The 20,094-nt window shown below is 50.9% G+C and overlaps 6 protein-coding genes across 13 annotated transcripts in view; 5 read left to right on the forward strand and 1 right to left on the reverse strand.

Moving 5' to 3' along the window:
- Nucleotides 1-179: 179 nt before the first annotated feature.
- LOC121593997 (uncharacterized aarF domain-containing protein kinase 5) lies at nucleotides 180-2,368 on the forward strand. The gene is made up of 3 exons (XM_041916828.1): nucleotides 180-1,684; nucleotides 1,756-1,920; nucleotides 2,033-2,368. The coding sequence occupies exons 1-3, from the start codon at nucleotides 309-311 to the stop codon at nucleotides 2,139-2,141; spliced, it is 1,650 nt and encodes a 549-aa protein (XP_041772762.1). The 5' UTR covers nucleotides 180-308; the 3' UTR covers nucleotides 2,142-2,368.
- Nucleotides 2,369-3,769: 1,401 nt separating this feature from the next.
- LOC121592093 (probable cytochrome P450 4ac1) lies at nucleotides 3,770-6,084 on the forward strand. Of its 2 annotated transcripts, none has more exons than XM_041913380.1 (5): nucleotides 3,770-4,085; nucleotides 4,151-4,540; nucleotides 4,615-4,879; nucleotides 4,956-5,311; nucleotides 5,746-6,084. In XM_041913380.1, exons 1-5 carry the CDS (start codon nucleotides 3,836-3,838, stop codon nucleotides 6,081-6,083), a joined length of 1,599 nt encoding a protein of 532 aa, XP_041769314.1. In that variant the 5' UTR covers nucleotides 3,770-3,835; the 3' UTR covers nucleotide 6,084. The 2 variants fall into 2 exon arrangements, with proteins under 2 accessions (XP_041769314.1, XP_041769315.1); XM_041913381.1 differs by having other exon boundaries at nucleotides 3,999-4,085; nucleotides 4,210-4,540.
- A 55-nt stretch (nucleotides 6,085-6,139) lies between these two features.
- LOC121592092 (probable cytochrome P450 4ac1) lies at nucleotides 6,140-8,397 on the forward strand. The gene is made up of 2 exons (XM_041913379.1): nucleotides 6,140-7,016; nucleotides 7,106-8,397. Exons 1-2 carry the CDS (start codon nucleotides 6,140-6,142, stop codon nucleotides 8,098-8,100), a joined length of 1,872 nt encoding a protein of 623 aa, XP_041769313.1. The 3' UTR covers nucleotides 8,101-8,397.
- A 144-nt stretch (nucleotides 8,398-8,541) lies between these two features.
- LOC121592095 (probable cytochrome P450 4ac1) lies at nucleotides 8,542-10,431 on the forward strand. The gene is made up of 3 exons (XM_041913382.1): nucleotides 8,542-9,182; nucleotides 9,256-9,520; nucleotides 9,600-10,431. Exons 1-3 carry the CDS (start codon nucleotides 8,630-8,632, stop codon nucleotides 10,297-10,299), a joined length of 1,518 nt encoding a protein of 505 aa, XP_041769316.1. The 5' UTR covers nucleotides 8,542-8,629; the 3' UTR covers nucleotides 10,300-10,431.
- On the reverse strand, nucleotides 10,342-15,493 carry LOC121592091 (mediator of RNA polymerase II transcription subunit 23). Its single transcript, XM_041913378.1, has 7 exons — nucleotides 15,316-15,493; nucleotides 13,257-15,199; nucleotides 12,691-13,188; nucleotides 11,985-12,612; nucleotides 11,754-11,910; nucleotides 11,207-11,651; nucleotides 10,342-11,119 (listed from the first exon to the last, which is right to left on the reverse strand). Exons 1-7 carry the CDS (start codon nucleotides 15,358-15,360, stop codon nucleotides 10,483-10,485), a joined length of 4,353 nt encoding a protein of 1,450 aa, XP_041769312.1. The 5' UTR covers nucleotides 15,361-15,493; the 3' UTR covers nucleotides 10,342-10,482.
- Nucleotides 15,494-18,447: 2,954 nt separating this feature from the next.
- The window catches only part of LOC121591329 (transcriptional coactivator YAP1), a 40,298-nt gene continuing 38,651 nt past the window's right edge, over nucleotides 18,448-20,094 (forward strand). Inside the window, exon 1 of one of the 7 annotated variants that reach the window (XM_041911695.1) lies at nucleotides 18,448-18,580. The gene's annotated coding sequence lies outside the window, so the exon portion shown is untranslated. The other 6 variants (XM_041911694.1, XM_041911698.1, XM_041911700.1 and 3 more) reach the window with 6 other exon arrangements.

Below are 20,094 nucleotides of genomic sequence, written 5' to 3' on the forward strand. Positions count from 1 at the left end.
TTTAGTTTTTATTTGTTTTTCCTCATTATTTGAAATTTAATTTCACACAAAAACGGTATCTTTCCTTAGCAAGTTTTCTCCGATTATTATGACTCCAATTCTATGAATATACTCATATTTTATTTAGTTTCCTTCTCCACCTCCCTCTCCTCCTTCTCAAAACACTTATCACACAATCAGCTGTCACTATTTTGCAAACAAAGTCACACTGGGTTGCAAAAATTACATCAACAAATCTTACTGTATCGAAAATGTTTCCACTTATCGCTCTGTGAACAGTGTGTATTGGTGCCGTTCGTCGCTCGCAAATGTTCCAACATATTTGGCCAGTGTTGAACATTACCACGCGACGATGTTTCCACTCATCACGCGCCCTCAAAAGTGTCCCCCGGAAACGGTCCCTAGCGCGCAGCCTAGCCTACGGTCTCACCGGTAGCATTGCCGGCACCGTCCTGTACGATGGATTGGCCAACGGGTTCGAAAACGTTGCCGGCGCTCAACGGTTCCTTCGCTCGTTCGCCATCGGGCTGAGCATATCGGTGGATTACGCCTGGAGCCTGAAGGGTTTGCAGGAAGGTGATGGGGCGTACGAAGCACTGCTGCCCGAAATTCATCTCCGCTCGGCCAAGAAACTGCTCGCCGGATGCCTCGAAAACGGTGGCCTTTACATCAAAATTGGCCAGGGGGTAGCCGCCGTTAATCACATCATCCCGAAAGAGTACGTTGAGACGCTGCGTCAGCTGGAAGACCGTTGCCTGACCCGCCAGCCGGGCGAAGTGCGTGCCCTATTCGTGCAAGACTTTGGCGCGCCACCGGAGGAGCTATTCGCGAGCTTTCAGTACGAGCCGATCGCAGCCGCCAGTCTGGCACAGGTGTTCCGTGCCGTTACCAGGTCGGGCGAACAGGTCGCGGTCAAGGTGCAGTATGCCGATTTGCGCCGACGGTTCGACGGCGATTTGCGCACGATACTGTTCCTGCAGCGGTTGGTCGCGCTCCTGCACAAGAACTACAATTTCGGCTGGATAGTTGAAGATCTGCAGGGAACGCTGCGCGAGGAGCTTGATTTTGTGCACGAAGCAAAAAACGCAGAGCGCTGCGCACGGGACCTAGCCCGGCTGGACTTTGTGTACGTGCCGAAAGTGCTCTGGAACCACACGAACGAACGCATCCTGACGACGGAATTTATCGACGGCTGTAAAGTGAGCGATCGCAAAGCGATCGCTGCAATGCAGCTCGATCTAGCCGAGATCGATCGGCAGCTGTTTACCGCTTTCGGGCAGCAAATCTTCTCCACCGGCTTTGTGCATGCCGATCCGCACCCGGGCAACGTGTTTGTGCGCAAAGATCCGGCCAATCCGAGGCGAATGCAGCTCGTACTGCTCGATCACGGTCTGTACGAGCAGCTGGCGCCGGGTGTGCGGGAAAATCTTGCCCGCTTTTGGGAAGCGATCGTGCTGCGTGATCACGCTGCGATGCAACGGTTCTCGCAAGCGCTGAACGTGCCGGACTATCGTACCTTTGCGGAGATACTGCTCCAGCGACCGTTGGAATTGAAGGGGCGCGGGTTTTCCACCCGCCTCACCGAGCAGGACCTCGCGTACATGACACGGCAGGCGAAGGACCACTTTGACCGCATCATGGGCACGCTAAGGGCTATGCCGCGGAATTTAATTCTCGTCATTCGGTAAGCAGATTGGATGGTAAATGTTAAAGCGAAATCTTTTATACTAAATACATGTTTCGTATACTTGACAGCAATCTAAACACGATTCGCTCGATCGCACTGGATCATGGCGATCCGATCGATCGGCCCCGAATCATGGCCCGCTGTGCACTGGCCGCACTCGGGCCAGCCCGTCGCACTGTGCGCAACTTTCTGTGGGTCACCTTTCGCAAGCTGCGCTTCGAGTTTCTCCTGTGGTAAGTCGGGGCTCGGCTCTCCCCCCACCCCAGCATCGCTATGCAATTGCAAACTATTTTGTAATGCAATTTTGTTTTTTTTTGTATACATTTTTCCTCGTTTTGTTTGTAGGCGACAATCATTCCATTATTGGATGGTGAGCAATTATCTGAAGCTGCTGACGAGAGTGGGCCGCTCGCCGGACACTTCGCACCTGATGAATATTAATGTTGCAGTGTGAAAACATACACTCTCGTGACGCTGGGCGAGTCAGTAAATGTCGTATCGTTAGAGAGTCATCCGATCCGGCAACTACTCCACCGATCTGATCGGTCGATGGATGGGTTTTCTATTCGATTCCGGTTCAAAGGTACAAAGTGATCAGATGGAAGGAGTTGAGTTGTTTTTTTTATAGCTACAAAAATGTATAAAAATTGACGAAAATATTACAAATAAAGCGAACTTTAAATTATACGCTTGTGCTTGTGCGCTATTTTATGTTTTTTTTAAAGGAAAATCTGTAGAGTTTTTAATCAATTTGAATGCTCTTATCCAGAGCTCGGCAAGAGACTTTGTAAAGGTTTAAGTAAATATTATATTATTTTAACTTATTTGAATCAAATTGTATTTAATAATTTTATTAGATGAAATTCTATAATAATACGAAGCTGTACAAGTCTCGTAAGTATTTTGTTGTAAAAACGAGATTTAAAGGTTCAACATATCAGTCAAAGGTAACGTCAAATGATCCTCAACTTAGTTACTTTCGATGCCCGCGAGCTGAAAGCTGAACCCCTGCTCTAGAAGGATGTCTATTGATTATTTACTAAAAAAAACACAAATCACTCCACCATCATCTGTAACTTTGCGAAGAAATGTTTGTTTTAAATAGCATAAATTTAACCCTTGAGAGGTGGTACCGTGGTACAGTGGTATAACTCGAAGGACTCAAAACATTACCACACACAACACAGTCGTATATAGTCAATCCTTGGCTACGAGGGCATGTTATTGAGTCTTGAAAGCCTGTATATGGCCGCTTAGGGACGTTACGCTAAATAGAAGAAATTATTTAACCCTTACTTCGCTTTCCTTCCCCTGCACTGAGAATGATGCCATTTTTACGATTTACCCTTTTACCGATATATCGATAGATTGCGTTCTCAAGATGTGATAATAACCCCCCACCATAATTAGGCCGGTTTATCGATTAACGCGTCTAGAGCGCCGCCACACTGCCTGCTGCATTCGTGCTAAGCCTTCCGTTCCACGCGGGTGTTAACCTTGAACGCGAACTCAAATCGTGCACACATTGTTTAAGTGTGTTAATCATTTTACAAAATATAACAAAAAACCTCAAGTAAACCCTATTTTACAACCATTCATATTTTTATACTACACGCTTTCACTATCCTGCTGATCGAGCCATACCGAGAGCCGTTCAAAGTGCATTCTCGATATTGTGTTGAGAACACGTGTTAATTACAGACGGCGCATAGCGCAAAGCCCATCAGATCCGAGATTAGGAAGACACAGCAACGGCAAAAACCTGCTCAAACACACCAGTGGTTCTAGCGCCTTTCGCCCTAGAATTAACAGAAATGAAAAGAAAAAAAACACACGATCTCCTATGACCCGTAGTACTGAGAGTGACTAACCCTACTTGCACTTGTAAGCTACTCAACTCCTTAATCTCTCCCTCTCTCTCTGTCTCGTGTGTGCATCTCGTCTGACCTGCTCTTTTGCGCGCACAACCGACCGTTGCACCGATTAGCGTGATTATTAGGTGGCGGCGTACTCCATAAAACACGCCCCCCTCACCAGCGTGGGGCAGCGTGCGAAACTGGACTTCTCTCGCTACTTCCGCAATGTTGGCCCTGTGACCCGAGTCACGTCGGCAGCGAATCAGGAATCAGGAATACCGACCAGGTAGCAATGGGTTCGTACACGCGATCGTTCAGTACCGTCGCGCACGTCCAACGCAACGGATTAGAACGGCAAATCGGAGGGCTTAAGATGTTGCTCGCGGTGCTAGTGTGCGTTCTCGGGAGCTGCATTGCCATCCTGCTGGTGCGTGACTACCGCTCCAAGCAGACGGATGGCTATCGAGCGGCCCTGCGCTACCCGGGCGGAACGATCGTCCCGGTGTTTGGCAGTTTGTTTGAGCTGCTGTTTAAAAATCCCGGTAAGTGAACGTGAAGTCCCCCCTCCGGGTGAGCCTTCCTTACGATCGATTTCCCGTCTTTCCAGTGCAAACGTTCGCGTACGCCCGCGCGAATGCCACCCGCTACGGGGCCTCCTACCGGCAGTGGATCGATGGCAGCGTGATACTGAACGTGACGCGCGTACAGGAGGCGGAAAAGATCCTCTCCAGTACGCAGCACACGCGCAAAAGCATCCTGTACCGGTTTCTGCATCCGCTCATGGGCGACGGGTTGCTGTGCAGCAAGGGCGCCAAGTGGCAGCAGCGACGGCGCATCCTAACGCCTGCCTTCCATTTCAACATTCTGCCCAAGTTTCTGACCATCTTCCAGGAGGAAAGTGAGCAGCTAGTGCGCCGGTTGGACCAGCTCGCCGACGGAGTGCAGGACGTTGTACTGCAGCCGATTGTGACGAGCTTTGCGCTGCACACGATTTGTGGTAAAAAAAACGGGCGATATTTGTGAGATAAAAAATTCCCAATTAATCAGTTGATATCCTTCAAACCGCTACAGAAACGGCGATGGGTGTGAAGCTGGACGCTTACCGTGAGGCTGATGAGTACAAGCAGAAGGTGTACGAGGTGGGCGAAATGTTGGTCCATCGCACGATGTCACCCTGGCTGTACAGTGACAGTGTCTACCGGTTGCTAGGCTACGATGGACCGCTGTCAAAATCACTCAAACCAATACATCACTTCACACGCAGCATCATCCGACAGCGGAGAGAAACCTTCCAGGCGGCCCAGCTGACTGCTGACTGCACCACAGAGGAAAACATGTAAGGAAATATCCCATGACAACACACGATGCCGGTCTGTCGCCTACTAAGACTGTGTGGTTTCTCCCTCCTCCAGATACTTCGGCAGTAAGCAACGGTACGCCATGCTGGACACACTGCTTGCCGCCGAAGCGAAGCAGCAGATCGATGAGGAAGGCATCCGGGAAGAGGTGGACACGTTCATGTTCGAGGGACACGACACAACGGCGGCCGCGATCATGTTCACGCTCATTCTGCTCGCAATCGAACAGGACGTCCAGGAACGTTGCTACGGGGAGCTCCAGGAAGTGTTGGATCGCTCGTCCGGTGACCCCCGCTCGGTCCAGGACTACCAGAACCTGCCGTATCTGGATCGGGTGATCAAGGAATCGCTACGCCTATACCCGCCAGTTGCCTTCATCTCACGAACCACCTCCGGAGAGCTCGTTGTGGGTAAGAATAACTGTTGGGTTGGAAACTGGGTTGGGAATTCCTAATGGACGTAGATCTAGCGTAGGACTTCTTGAATTTTGAACATTCATTTGTTTTTGAAATATGTATGAATCACTAAGGATTCATGAAGCTTCCAAAATATGTGTATCGCTAAGAATTTATAGACCTCAAGAGATCACACCAAAGATTGCATTATTTATCACACGTGTAAATGTGATCATCAGATGGCTGGACGTGTGATCTTCAGGGACCCATCACGGAATGAAATATTGCAGCTTTAGCAATTCTTGAATTATTGTAGAATTGTGAATCTTACTATTTCAGGTTTTAGATTCATTCCCCTTGAATTCCCGTTTGAAAATTCATTAAGCTTCAAGAATCTGAATCGCTAAATAGCTCCCTTTCCTTTATCTCTTCTTCTCACCTTCCCACAGATAGCACAACCTTTCCGCACAACACCATGTCACACATCCACATTTACGATCTGCACCGTGATCCCGTCCAATTTCCCGACCCGGAACGCTTCGATCCGGACCGCTTTCTACCGGAGGTGGCGGAGAAACGTAACCCTTATGCTTACGTTCCCTTCAGTGCTGGACCCAGGAACTGTACTGGCCAGAAGTTCGCTCAGCTGGAGATGAAAACGGTGCTGGTGGCGGTACTGGAACGCTTTCGGCTCAAACCAGTGACGCGCCGGGATGAGATCGTCTTTATGGCCGATCTTGTGCTGCGTGCTAAAACTCCACTGAAGGTGCGATTGGAACGGCGATAGGTTCATGATAGAGGTTCAGGATTGCTATCTTAAGTGGTTATGGAAAAGTGGTGATAATGGGTTATGGATTCTCCCCTTTAACAAAATTACGCCGGCTTAGCGCCGGCTTCCTATTTACATCGAGAGCGCCTGTACTCCATGACCTACCGCTACCAAGTTTACAAACACACGGCGCATTCCATCAGACAACAGCGGTTCTTATCGGTTCTAGAGCAAGACATTTCCCCACAAACAGCACAATCACAAGTCTCACAGTCCCTCACAGTTGTTGGCGGAGGAGGCGAAAGAATGTAATGCGTCTTCGATGGGTTTGCAATTCAGTTACAAACATGGCATCCGATTGGAACGTACTAGTGCAGTCGCCGTTAGTGATTTCTACCCTTTCCATCCTTTTGCTTCTTCTCCTGTGGTTCGTTTGGGATGTGTTCGACAAGCGTGGTCCAACGTACACTGCCTTCCGGCAATTTCCCGGACCACCGGTATGGCCACTGATCGGTACGCTTTATCACACGCGCGGGCTGGATGCGGCCAAAGCGTTCGATGCGTTCCGTCGCTGGACCTCCCAATACGGTGGATCGTACAAGCTGTGGCTTAATCGGTACCTCTTCATACTGAACATAACGCGCTGCACAGAGGCGGAACCCTTTCTAAGTGGATCTCGCAACACGGAAAAGAGCCTGCTGTATCGGTTTATGTATCCGTTCATCGGAATCGGGCTGCTGAACAGTGCCGGTGCAAAGTGGCTCCAGCGCAGGCGCATCCTAACGCCAACCTTTCACTTCAACATCCTGAACGGCTTTCATCGAACGTTCTGTGAGGAGAGCGAAAAGCTTGCGGCCAAAATCGACTCCAAGTGGGATGGGTGTGAGGGGGCAGCTGTTGAGATCGAGTTACAGTCGGCAATGTCCCAGCTAACGCTCAACACTATTTGTGGTGCGTATGGATAGATAGTGCACTGTGTCTCTTTGTGATCTTCCAATCTGATCTGAAGGATCGTTCTCGTTTTCTTTGATCAACCCAAGAAACCTCCATGGGAGTGAAGCTGGACACGCTGGACGGTGCAAAGGAGTATCGGGAAGGCATCTACAGGGTGGGCGAGATGTTGCTGAACCGTGCCGTCCGTCCCTGGCTGTACGTGGACTGGACCTACTGGCTTTTGGGGTACTCGCGGCAACTTCAACGATTGCTGAAACCGCTTCATCTCTTCACCGCTAGCATCATCGCTCAGCGCCGGGACCTTTTCGCCCAGGGAAAACTGAACGATCTTAGCGCATCGCAAGACGAAGATCACTCTCTCTACAGTACCACGCCAGGGGGTAAGAAACGGTACGCCATGCTCGACACATTGCTTACAGCGGAAATGCAAGGCCAGATCGAACCGGACGGTATCCGCGAGGAGGTGGACACATTCACGTTCGAAGGTCACGACACAACCGGCTCAGCGCTCGTCTTCATCCTGCTTACCCTGTCCTGGGAGCCAGAAATTCAAACCCGTCTACACCAAGAGCTCTCTCAACTTGCCACCCAAAACGATCTCACCGATGGACATCTCTCCCCGAACGATTTAAACTCAGCCAAATTCTTCGATCGTGTCATCAAGGAATGTCTTCGGCTGTGGCCACCGGTTGCATTCATCTCACGGAGCGTCACAGAAGAGATCCACCTGCCGGACGGGCGAATCATACCGCAAGGATGCATTGCGAATCTCCACATCTTCGATCTGCATCGTGATCCGGCTCAATTTCCCGACCCGGAGCGGTTCGATCCGGATCGATTTCTGCCGGAATGTGTGTCCCAAAGAAGCCCGTACGCGTACATCCCCTTCAGTGCGGGTCCACGGAACTGCATCGGCCAGAAGTACGCACTGCTGGAGGTGAAAACAGCTGTCGCCTATCTGGTGCTGCGCTATCGCATCCTACCCGCCACGAAGCGCGAGGAAATACGCTTCATCGCGGATCTTGTGCTGCGATCGGCGACGCCACTCAAGGTTCGCTTTGAACGAAGACAGAATGCGTAAGGAATATTGCAGTTCCCCTCATCGAGTTATCTCGTCGCAAAACGTTTGTTTACGTCCTGCTAGAGTGGGCAGTAGTAGTCTTCCACTATCAGCTGTATAACGCCGTGGGTACGAACGATCGTGATTGGCTTGAGCAGAGTTGCTTTGATTATCAGTCGCGTTGACAAACATTGCGTACGGCGTCTAGTAAAGCTACAATTCAATACTTAATTTGAACGAAAAATAAACAATAAAAGTAATCAACCATCAACCACCATTCTCCAACCTTTTGCTCTCTGTGCCAGGTGATACTCACACACTTCCAGGCAGGATCTTCCCCTCTTCCAGAGCTTCTACAGGGTTATCATGGCAAGAGGAGAGTTCGCCGAAATCGCCACTCAGCCTTAATCATAGTTCCCCTCCATTTGGGGTCAGCTTATTCAGTCCAATTTTGCACTCGTCATGCTCGCGTATCAACCGCTCACAACCGAACGCCAAAGTACACCAGGCGATCCACCACTCTGCAGTTCAACTTCACACTCCTCAAGAGATGGACATCCTTACCGTGGTGCTGCTGTTGGTAGCGTTTCTACTCATCCTATACGAGCTGCGTGTTCAACTGTCCACTCACTACCGTGCTGGGAAGAAATTCCCCGGCCCTCGGGCATTGCCACTCCTCGGCAATGCGCACAATCTCCTGTTCAACGACCAACGCCGTACCTTTCAGCTGCCGCGTGGATGGGCTGCCACGTACGGTGACACCTATCGCATACTGGTGCGCGGGATCCTTAATCTCAACGCCATCCAGGCTAAAGACGTCGAACCGCTACTGTCGAGTCCGAAACTGATAGAGAAGGGAATGATATACACCTTGCTGCACCGGTTCCTGGGCATCGGGTTGCTGAACAGTACCGGGTCGAAGTGGCAGCACCGTCGGCGCATTCTGACCCCGGCCTTTCACTTCAACATTCTGCCCAGCTTTCTGCTCACCTTCCAGGAGGAGTGCCGACGGTTGGTGGCGCAGATTGAGCAGTACGCTGATAAAGGTGCACCGGTAGCGTTGCAGCCACTTGCGACCAAGTTTACGCTGAACACTATCTGTGGTAAGACACAAGAGGCATGTGGAGTCCCCTTCTAGTTCGGTCTAGGTATCATTCTTCCCATGCTTTGCTCTAGAAACGGCCATGGGAATTAAGCTCGACTCGATGATGATGGCGAATGAGTATCGCAGCAAAATCGAAGCCATCGGTACGATGCTGCTTCAGCGGCTTATGAATCCGTGGCTGTTTGAGGACTTCACCTACAAGCTTTCGGGGCTGCAGGGCCGGTTCGAGAAGCTGCTCCAACCGGTGCACGCGTTCACCCGTTCGATCATCCAGCAGAGACGCGAGCTTTTCCATCAGAATGTACGCAACATTGGGGATTTTTCGGAGGAAAACATGTACGCCAACTACACGCTAGTGATAAATTGATCTTCAGTAGCTTGGAAAGACATCTCACAGTGCTTCATTTGATTGTAGATATACGAACCTGAAGCAACGGTACGCCATGCTGGACACACTGCTAGCCGCCGAAGCGAAGGAACAGATCGACGAGGACGGCATCCGCGAAGAGGTGGACACGTTTACGTTCGAGGGACACGACACGACGTCCGCGGCCGTCATCTTCACCCTGCTACTGCTTGCCCACAGTCCCGACGTGCAGCAGCGGCTGTACGAAGAGCTGCAAGAGGTCGCACAGTCCCGCACCGACGCGGACGATGAGTTCACCCAGCGCGAGTACAACGAGCTCCGGTACATGGATATGGTGTTGAAGGAGTCGCTCCGGCTGTACCCACCCGTACCCTTCATTTCGCGCAACATCTCCGAGGACACAATGTTCGGTGATCGGCTGGTGCCGAAGGATACACTCTTCAACGTGCACATCTTCGATCTGCACCGCGATCCGGCCGTATTTCCCGACCCGGAACGGTTCGATCCGGATCGCTTTCTGCCGGAATGTGTGGCCGAACGGAGCCCGTACGCGTACGTGCCGTTCAGTGCGGGACCGAGGAACTGTATCGGGCAACGGTTCGCTATACTGGAGCTGAAAACGGTCCTTGCGGCGATACTGATGCATTTTCGCATTCTGCCCGTTACGAAGCGCGAAGAGTTGATCTTCGTAGCGGACCTGATTCTGCGTACGAAGGATCCGATTATGGTTAGATTCGAACGGCGCTAAAACTAGGACACTACAGTAAATAAGAGGGTTAGCCGATCGTCCTTCGATGTAGCGTAATTATATTCCTATCTGTATAGCATTAGATCTTCTACACACTTATCAAATAAAGAAGAAGTAGTCTTCAAGGACAAATCATGTCGTTATGTCTTCTCCCACATCCTGCAGTCAAGTTATGGTTGTAGTTTAATGATGCGATTGAATGCCCTGACCCATCTGTTGCTGCTGCAGTTGTTGCTGTAACGCAACGTTTTGATTACCCACAACGCCTACGACCTGCTGTGGCTGTTGTGGTCCAGCCGCCGTACCTGGTGCTGCCTGTCCCGATGCAACGACTCCCTGCGTTGCTCCGGGTGCACCAGCGACTACACCGCTCGGGGCAGGACCAACCCCAGGTCCAGCTCCTGCCACTCCCTGCCCGGTGGCCGTTGCAGCACCGCCAGCACCACCACCACCACCACCAGCAGCATTCTGATCGACGCCAATCTCCTCCACATTCAGGCGCGTGATAAACCGCAGCCGCATCTGTAGCGCCGGTCGCAGCCGGCGAATGATTGCTTCCAGCTCCGTTTTCATCGTATCGCCCACGAACATGTACTTGATGTGGTACAGCAAATCGCAAATCGGATCCATGTAGCGCAGCGGCTGTGCCGGCTGCGCCTTGTCCACCTGTTCCAGCAGCTCGTACAGCATGAGCGTGATGTCCGCCACTGCGCGGGCCCGCTCGATGCTTAGCCGGTGCAGAAACGGTCCGACCACGTGGCAAAGGTAGATCAGCTGATACTCGGTGTGTACCAGTGGCTTCAACTTTTCCTTGATTGAGCTACAAAAAAAAGGGAGAAGAATAGAAAGAAAGGACCCATTAAAAAACTACGACACGCGTTTGCGCGACAACTGTGCCGCAACGTACTCGGTAATCGTTGCCAGCTGCCCTATTCCAAAGTGGTGGAATATGCTGTGCACGATCGCCAGCACCGTCACGTAGCTCCGGTCGAGCATTGCCTCCTTCACGATCTTAAAGTTAAACATATCGAACGGGCTCTGCCGGTAGGTCCATTCCTTCATCGCCTTCGAGCTGAGCGCTTCCTGCATCCGCTCGTAGATTACGCTCCAGTACGCCTCGGGCAGGGCGGCCATTATCAGCCCGATCGTGTTGGCCCAGTTGTGTATCACGCCGTTCGGCACGACCGGGTAGCCCTTGACCAGCACGTCGATGATGCTGTTGGCGACCACGCTCGGTCCAACCGGCAGCCCGAGCAGCTCGACGCACGTCACGTACAGGGCGTGGGCCGGCGGGTTCGGGAACTCGTTGAACCGCCAGTCGGTGCCTGCAAATATATTCTTCCCATCCATAGCTGTTGCGAGGGGGGAAAAAGGATGTAATGGTTAAGGAAAACGTAGCGTTTGGAGGGGAAAAATTCAAGATTTATAGTGATTTTCTCTATTGAAAAGGATACTGTCTTGCATGCGACGGACAAGATTGATGTAATAGCTCAACTCCGGCACCCAGTTCACGTTGTCCGACTCTTTCGTCATCATGTACGCCTGGTAGGCTTCGGTAAGGGCCCAATTCTCCGGTCGTACGTCTTTCAGCGATCCAACAACCGTGCCAACCTGAAACCACAAACCACCATCAAACGATTAGGCAATTATGATTGGCTTTTTATCCACTATCAACTGCTACCTACCAAACGCTTCTTCAACTGTGGCCGATCGCGCAGCTTACGCTCGTAATAGTGCAGCGTGTTGTACAGGTAGGTAATGGGACGATCGTGAAATTTGTACAGCGACCCCAAATGGTCCAGTATAACGTCAAGCGTTTTGCTCAGCTGCGTCGGCACCTCCAGGTACCGGTGCACAATAATGTCCAGCACAGGCAGGAACCGCAAACACACATTGCCAAAGTACACTGGCAGCGACGGATGCGAGACGGACTCGTCCGGGGCAAACTTTTCCGGGAACTTCTGGTGAAACGCCAGATGCCGCTCGTGCCAGTTGTTCTGCTTCCAGTGTTCCGGCGAGTTGATCGTAATGAACTCCTGCACCCGATTCCGGAACTCGGTCGTTTTCAGCAGCAGCAGCTGTATGATGTAGAAGCTTACCTGCGCCTCGTTGCCATCGAGCGTGCGCAGTATCAGGCACAGCACCAACCGATCGATCGTAATGATGTTGTACTTCCAGATCATGTCGTTGATCGTGTCGACGCACTTGTTCACGTGCGCACCACCGCCCGAGTTGGCCACCTCAAACAGCAGATAGTCACACATCTTGCGCAAATGCGTCGATAGCGCACGCGCTCCGATTCGTTCGAGAATTCTGTTTAAAAAAAAGGACACAAATTGCAAATTGAAAAAAAAAATCCTTGAATAAGAATCAAAATTCGGTCCCACTCACTTGTACGCCACCGGACTGATGCCATCCGTTTCGATGATCATCTTGAACACGAGGCACAGGAACAGCGGCGGATTGACCGTCATGCCGAAGTGCGCAATGATGTCATTTTCGTTCGTCATCGACGCCCAGTTGCGGTACTCTTCGTCGACCGTTTTCTTCAGCAGCTGCTTGCTTTCCTTCGGTATGTTGTGCTGCATGAAGAACTCGTTCAGCACGGGCGGGAAGCAGTACAGCGTGTGCTGGGGCCAGGCGTGCGGCGTATTGACCATAATGTTTTGCAGCAGATCCTTACACCAGGCGCTGGACTGGGGATCGTTCCCCGTGCCGGTAATGTGCATCGAGCGGGCGAGCGTTAGGATGAGCGCACGGTTCAGCTCTTCGCTTTCGCCCGACACAATGTTACCCGGTGGTTTCGGTTCGCTGACGTAGCGGGAAAGCTGCGCCTGTACCTCCACCGAACCGAGCCCGATGATCAGGCGGAGCGCGGTGGATTCAACGCTGAAATTGAAAGCGGGAACAAAATTACGTTTCTCTTTGCTGCTACAGAACTGCGCTGCAAAACTTACCATGAGTGTAGCTGCATCTGATTCGTGTGCGGTACAGAGGCGAGCGAGTGAAGGTGTGTCAGCAGCTGCACGCGATAGTGCGAGTGGATGTGGTGCATCCGGTAGGAGAACATCTCCAGCAGCGTGTACAGTATGCCCCACGCTTGCGATTTAAATACCTGCGGCAGCAGCTGCCCCAGAAAACCCTTTATCCCCAGCGACTCGATCTCGGTGTACACGAGCAGGCGCGAGTACGTTTCCACCAGTGCCGGCGCCATGTTGTTTCCGTTCGGGATGGAGCTTTTGTTCTGCGCCTGCTTGATCATGTGCATCACGATGCTGTGTATGAGCGACATCTTGCTGTGGATCGTGAGGCTGTCCAGGACGCGCATCGACAGCGGTGCCGTCGGCAGCGGCTGACCACCGCCTACCATGTTCGCCTGCGGGTTTTTACTATTGCCCAGTATCGTATCGATCAGCGCCTGCATGGGGCGGGAAAAGTAATCCGTCTGCGTGGAGTACGCATTGCACAGCAGCGCGAACCGATACTCGGACCCCATAAACAGGGTCGGATTGTTGCTCGGCATGGCCAGATGCTGCAGGTACTCAAAGTGTAGCCGCAGCGCAATCGGCACCGGTCGATTGATGTTGTAGTTTTCCGTCTGGGCGCGCTTCATCAAATGAATCCAGATGCAGGTCGGTGCCATCTGGTGGGTGCAGTTGGGATTGTTATTGTCCGGCACTGGCAGCGGTTCCTTCTCCGGGTACAGTATATCGTACAGCTTCAGTATCGGTAGAAAGTTCAGTATCGAGTGCTTCTGTATACTGCCCGATATGTACTGCAGAAACACCCACATCAGATGATCCCGCCCACGGCGCAGATTCCGCACCGCCAGCTTCTCGTGCAGCGTGTTCACAATGTTCTGAAACGTTGCAAACTGAAACAGCACGAAGTAAATCAGCTGCGAGCTCAGGTGCAGCCAAATCCACTGCGTGTGGCTCTGGTCGCCCTCGTGCTCATTCATCCCCGTTCCACCGGCCGCACCCTGACCGCCCTGCGCTGCCTCCTTCTCCGAGCACTCCATCGCGTTCAGCACCAGCCACACGAGCTGCTCCTCCAGGGCGGCACACTTTTGCTTCTGCTGCTTCTGGAAGTTCAGCATCGAGCAGACCATGTCGCGCGAGTACGGCTGCTGCAGCACGAACCGCAGCAGGCGGGCCTGCGGCTGCAACAGCTCCTCGTCGTACGGTAGGTTCCCGCGCAGCGACAGCTTCAGCGTGTCCGGATCGAGCTTCCACGGGATGATGAGATTGTCCGCGTACGACGAATGCTCCACGATCGGCAGCATCGCCGAGTGGCCGATGATCGACAGCATCTGCGCGACCGACACAAACTCCTCGATAAAGTTCGCGGTCAGGTTCGAGACGCGCCAGTGCATGTTTTGGTAGTCCGTCTTCTTGATCTCGTTGATGATGAAGTACGCCGGCAGCAGGCACGCGTTCCGGTTGAAGATGTGCTCGATCAGCTCGACCAGCTCGAGCAGCTGGGGCAGTATGTTAACGCTCACGCTGGCCGGGAACGATAGCGCCTTCTCCTTGCAGCACTTCATGATTTCCCGCACGCCCTTGTAGTCCACGCCACCGATCACCTTCCGGATTAGGCGGAACGCCTCGATCCAGAAGCACGGGTTCTTGTACACCAGCTTTTCCGAGCACATCAGCTGATCGCACAGCAGCTTGGCCGGTATGATGTTCAGCGCCACCATCCGGTTCATCACCTGCAGATAGTTGTGCACCCGGTTCTGGTGGTTGACGCTCGCCACGTACCCCAGATAGTTCCGGATCGCTGCCTCCTTCGACTCGGGCGCCATCGCACCGAACAGCGTGCCGATCTTCTTGTACCCCTCCTCGGTCTTTTTACGCTGCTCCTCCTCATCGAAGTTGGGGACAATGTTTTTATCCTCCTGCAATGTAAATGTGTATGTGTTTGGAGAAGAAACTCTCAGCGCGTCTGCATCGTACACCGGACCGAAGTAAACAGGCGGTGGCGATGAGGCGGCCCTCTTACCACCGCACTTACCACGACTTCCTCGAACAGCTTTACAATCCTTAAATCAGCAGACATTCTGAGGCTGTTTTACAACTTTTACATACTATTTCATACAGAATTGATCAATTTTCACGCACAATTTGTAGCAAAGCGGCACAACGCGCCGCTACCGGACGATGTAAACAAAGCTAGCGGTGGGCGGAGCTAGTGATGGCCAGATGGTTGAGATTGATTCCGGAGCAGAACGAAACTGTTCCAGGAATGGAATGACTCCCATCCAATGAAATGGAACAGACGTTCCGAAAAGTCCGTTTGAATCTTAAATTTGATCTTTCTTTCTTATCTGATATTTGGCCACTAATATCGTATTAATCGATGTCAACCGAAAACACACATTCCTTTAATTTAGATTTAAAAAAAATTAAATGGTCTAAATTGTGCTATTATATGATTCTTAATTCCACAACAATATCTAAAATAAGTAAGTTATTGATATACAAACCCCCTTCAGAACCTCAACCCCCTCTATTAACAAAAAAAAAACAATCAGCTCTAAACCCCACAACAATAACAAACACATTAGCAAACGGATCTTCGAATTCAAATCCCCCAAATCAAAGAGGCAACAAGATAAACCGGGCAAAAAGAATCTACGAAATAGGTCACGTTGTAGGTCAATGCCTTGTGCTTTGACCATCATCACCGCAGTTTCCTCCTTCATGTCTCGTCGTCCATAAAGCGAAAGACAGAGAGAAAGAAAGAAAGAGACAGAGAGAAAGAGAGAAAAAACCCATCATCTGACCATTCTGAAGATAACTCACGGGGCAGTACATTTGCATCGTGTTTGTTAAGCCTTCCATAAATAAACATACGGAACGGTGTTGCTCAATCTAATCACGTTTCGAACAATCCTGTGCACAAAACAGTGCAAAAACCATGTCCGCGGCAAGCGATCATCTTGAGATTGTGCGTTCTTGCGCTTCATCCTGCAAGAACGCAAACACTTGTCGCGCACCGCCGCCGCCTCCGATCTCTGGGCGCTCGTCCACCAGCGCCGCTCGAGACTGCCTAATGAGCGAAGAGCGAGCAAGAGCACTGGATGGCGCCTCGTTCCAGCCAAGATGGCTGGCGGTGAAATTGATGGCCGATCCTGCACGGAGGGGTCAGACACAATGGAGTATGGACCGGTGCCGATTTGCGGAGTGCCATTGGCTATATGATTGTCACAGGTAGTTTTTATGGTCGCAGTTAAAAATGGCTGTTAGACGTAACGTTTCGTCGTGTGTTTCATGCATTTAGTTTTGATAAGTATTAAAAAATGTACGACATTTAGTACACTTTTCTTAATTTATTATATTTTTTTTACATAGAACAATATTATATTTCCTCCATCATGTTTAGAATCGATGGTAAGAAGCAAACTCTTCCCCTTGATGATCGTGATGATCGCAACATATTACATACAGACACGTTGTGCGAGAAAGACGATAAAAGAACGTCATCATATTCACGGCAACATGTATGTCGTCTGTGAGTGTATGTGTGTTTCTTGGTTTAAGAAAAGATCCTCCGACCCCCGGGATACACCAAAACCGACAAAAAACCGAGAAGCCGTTTTGAAAGTGTGTTCGAGAACGTGACGTGAAATGAAGATGATGATCGGATGATGATGATGATGGTGTCCGATGAGGGGGCGCGCTTGGGAAAAGAGACGCATTCGATTGCGATTGCGTCCGAGCTCGTCCCAGCATTAGGATCACGGGCCGCACAAGGGCCTAACTGAGCCGCGGAGAGTGAGGAGAGTTCGAGACATGACGAAAGCAAAGCAGACAGACTAGAGAAGAGACATCCAGACCTCTGGGTGTCTCGAAAGTCAAAGCGACCGTGTTGCGGGCTGAGCAGCAAGAGCAGGAAACCATCAGCTAAAGCTACTCAACATCAGCAGCAAAAAACAGCCCAAAGGTACATCCAAAGTCAGATAAAATGTCCGCTTTTTTAGAAAAGAGCAGGGAGGAGAGAGAGAGAGAGAGGGAGAGAGAGAGAGAGAGAGAGAGAGAGAGAGGGAGAGAGAGAGAGAGAGAGAAAGAAGAGGAAAAAAGCACTATCGAAGGAATGGAATAAATAACCTGTTTTTCTACCTGCCAGTGTTGTTTGTGATATGTGTGTTTGTAGCTGCCGTGATTTTAGTACCGATCCCATACCGAAGCGAACACTTATGCACATACGCGCGCACACACACATACACGTACTTCTATCTATATATTTAGCTTTGGTGAATGATAAGATATATATCAGGAAGAGAAACTAATGTCTATTTGAATAAAAATTAGTTAAAAAGTAATTTTATTAGAAAAATCAGCTTGCAACATCAATGCTAGAACTTGCTGTAATTCTCAATGCAAACACACCTTGGGTGCAATCAACATTTCTCTTGCAACGTTCAGATGCTGTCTCGCACGTAGGGAGAAGGGTGTAGGAAATACAGTCAATACAGCAAACGAGGAACGAGACCAGCATAGTAATGCGTTAGTAAAAGAGCACCATCGACAACCTAAAGGACGGAGAAAGAGAGAGAGAAAGAGTCAGAGAAGGAAATCCCCCTTAATCACAGGTCGCACCTGTGTGCTGGGAAGAAGAATGGTGTTTAGAAGCGAAGAAAAAACAGCACACACACACACGCACACATACAGCAAGAAGTCCTACAGTTCAAAGGGCTTTCCTTCTCTCAGCCTACCTTTCTTGCACCCAACGCACTCGCTCAGAGGAGCACGAAGAAGAACAAAAAAGGGTGTAAACCCTCTCACATGTACACTCCTACAATAAACATTACACAGCAACAACTACAACCACATCGAGAAAAAATCAACCAAGCAAGCGCTCACATGCGCAACGCCACATGCAACAGGTTCACCTCTCGCGCCTCCCCGATGTGCACATACCTGTATTGTTTGTGTGAGGTCTCTGATAAGTTTGGCGATAAGCCTCCGCCTCCTCCTCCTCCCACCTCCCGCCTCTCCAAGCGCAGCGCCCGAACCCGAACCAAACGCGAGCAAAGCGGCGGGAGCGGGTTCGAACGGACCCAGCGCGGCACCGTGCGGTCACTCGTGTTGCCGGAGTCGCCGCAGCTCGTCCGAAGTCATTACGGTGCGGTGTAGCAGTGTGTTTCGAGTTTTGTTTGCGCTTCAAAAGCCTCCCAAAAAACCGCAGCTTAGTTGTTGGTGATCAAAAATGGTGACGGATCGTTCGAACGACGATCGGCATTAGAAAAAAATAGGCAAATAAATGAAGAAAGAAGGTTCGTTAATCGTCCGTTTGGCCCTTTTAGTCGGAGTTGATCATATCGTAGCAGCAGTTTGTTGTGCAGCAGAAAAGTGCTACAGCAAGAACCGTAAAGAGAGAGACAGAGAGAGAGAGAGAGAGACAGTGTGTGTGAGTCCAGCGAGTGAGTTCCTATTGGGGGGAGTGCTACTTGCTGGATGCTGTGGAGTCGCTCGATCTTTCTCACCCTCGGCCCAGCTCGATCCGCCTCATTCGTGTCCGTGTGCTCGGGGCAGTGCAAAGTGGTGTGTTTCTGCTGCTTCTACTGCTGCTGAGTAAGAATCGTGCCCGTTTCTCCTCCTCGCTTACAATTTGGCCGATGGAGAAAGAAAAAGCTCCAATGTGATGTGTTTGTTTGGCAGCATTAAGGTAGTGTTTATAATTTATCATAAACACCAAACACATCACTGTGCGAGCGCACAGTGTGACGAAATCCAAATCCAAGCGAGGTTGGAAAGAGAAAAAGTGAACCAACGAAGCAAAAAAACAAAAAAGCCAAACAAACACACAACAACCACCACGTCAACAAGTCAGTCAAAAAGTCGTCGAAACGCACTTAAAAAGAGTGACAGCAAAATCTCGGCAAACCCAAAACCTGAGCACGGGTTGAATTGAGCAGAGAGAGTGAGGGAGTGAGAGAGCACCACCTCAGAAAACATTAATGGAAGAACAGGAAAGCAAGAGTCTGTGAAGTGTATTAAAGAGAGCTAAAAAGAGAAATAGAGAGAGAGAGAGAGCGTAAGCAGACATATGTGAGAGAATGCTCAAGTGTTGAAGTGCTGAACCGGGGCAGGCAAAGGTGCGTAAGTCCGCTCAGCCAGCGGGGGGGAAATAAGGGACGCAGCATAAGGGAGAAACCCCCGAAAAAGGGACATTGAGGCAGGTTGGAGAGGAGGTGGGTGAGTTGCGGCACGCTGGCGGAAGCACAAAACCTGTGTGCGGGCATGGTTGAGGTTCTGTCTGAGGTGGTTTCACCCGTAGAGCTGCGCGAGTTCGGCGGCGGATGGTAATGTTTCGGAGTCCGGAGTCTAGGAAAGAAAGGGGATCACCCATCCCCACCAGAAGGTTCAGAGGTCAGAGGTCACACGAAAATCTGCGCGGTTGCAGGGTTTTAAGCAGTGCGCGGATGGAACACGGTGTGTGTGTGTGTGTGTGTTTGTGTACGTAAAAGGTGGCCAGAAATATAACGCACCAAACGAGTGCGGGCGACAGTCTCAGATGGACGCACGGCCATCGCCACCGCCGCCAAATCACCCTTCCTTTCAAGAAAGATCGAACTTACCACCCCAACCGCCTTTCGCCCGCCCTCTGCTGCGCGTCGTCGATCGGCAAGTGTGTGCGAGTGAGAGAGAGAGAGAGAGAGACAGCAAAAAAGTGTGGTTGGCAGCAGCAACTTCGTGACCTGTTGTTGTTGTTGCTGTTGTTGGCGACTGCGCATGTGTGCATGTAGGAAACGAAGGAAAGAAACACAAACCCACGAACGAGAGCCGC

This window comes from Anopheles merus, chromosome 2L, assembly GCF_017562075.2.
Source record: "Anopheles merus strain MAF chromosome 2L, AmerM5.1, whole genome shotgun sequence".
Taxonomy (NCBI): Eukaryota; Metazoa; Arthropoda; class Insecta; order Diptera; family Culicidae; genus Anopheles; species Anopheles merus.

Coding starts and splice junctions, on each gene's coding strand:
- LOC121592095 (XM_041913382.1), top strand. CDS start 8,630: ATGGACATCCTTACCGTGGTGCTGCTGTTGGTAGCGTTTCTACTCATC. Junction 9,183..9,255: donor TACGCTGAACACTATCTGTG/GTAAGACACAAG, acceptor GCTTTGCTCTAG/AAACGGCCATGGGAATTAAG. Junction 9,521..9,599: donor GATTTTTCGGAGGAAAACAT/GTACGCCAACTA, acceptor ATTTGATTGTAG/ATATACGAACCTGAAGCAAC.
- LOC121592092 (XM_041913379.1), top strand. CDS start 6,140: ATGGGTTATGGATTCTCCCCTTTAACAAAATTACGCCGGCTTAGCGCC. Junction 7,017..7,105: donor AACGCTCAACACTATTTGTG/GTGCGTATGGAT, acceptor GATCAACCCAAG/AAACCTCCATGGGAGTGAAG.
- LOC121593997 (XM_041916828.1), top strand. CDS start 309: ATGTTCCAACATATTTGGCCAGTGTTGAACATTACCACGCGACGATGT. Junction 1,685..1,755: donor AATTTAATTCTCGTCATTCG/GTAAGCAGATTG, acceptor TATACTTGACAG/CAATCTAAACACGATTCGCT. Junction 1,921..2,032: donor CGCTTCGAGTTTCTCCTGTG/GTAAGTCGGGGC, acceptor TTTTGTTTGTAG/GCGACAATCATTCCATTATT.
- LOC121592091 (XM_041913378.1), bottom strand. CDS start 15,360: ATGTCTGCTGATTTAAGGATTGTAAAGCTGTTCGAGGAAGTCGTG. Junction 15,200..15,315: donor AGCTGTTCGAGGAAGTCGTG/GTAAGTGCGGTG, acceptor TTTACATTGCAG/GAGGATAAAAACATTGTCCC. Junction 11,120..11,206: donor CAGCTGGCAACGATTACCGA/GTACGTTGCGGC, acceptor TTTTTTTTGTAG/CTCAATCAAGGAAAAGTTGA.
- LOC121592093 (XM_041913380.1), top strand. CDS start 3,836: ATGGGTTCGTACACGCGATCGTTCAGTACCGTCGCGCACGTCCAACGC. Junction 4,086..4,150: donor GCTGCTGTTTAAAAATCCCG/GTAAGTGAACGT, acceptor CCGTCTTTCCAG/TGCAAACGTTCGCGTACGCC. Junction 5,312..5,745: donor CTCCGGAGAGCTCGTTGTGG/GTAAGAATAACT, acceptor ACCTTCCCACAG/ATAGCACAACCTTTCCGCAC.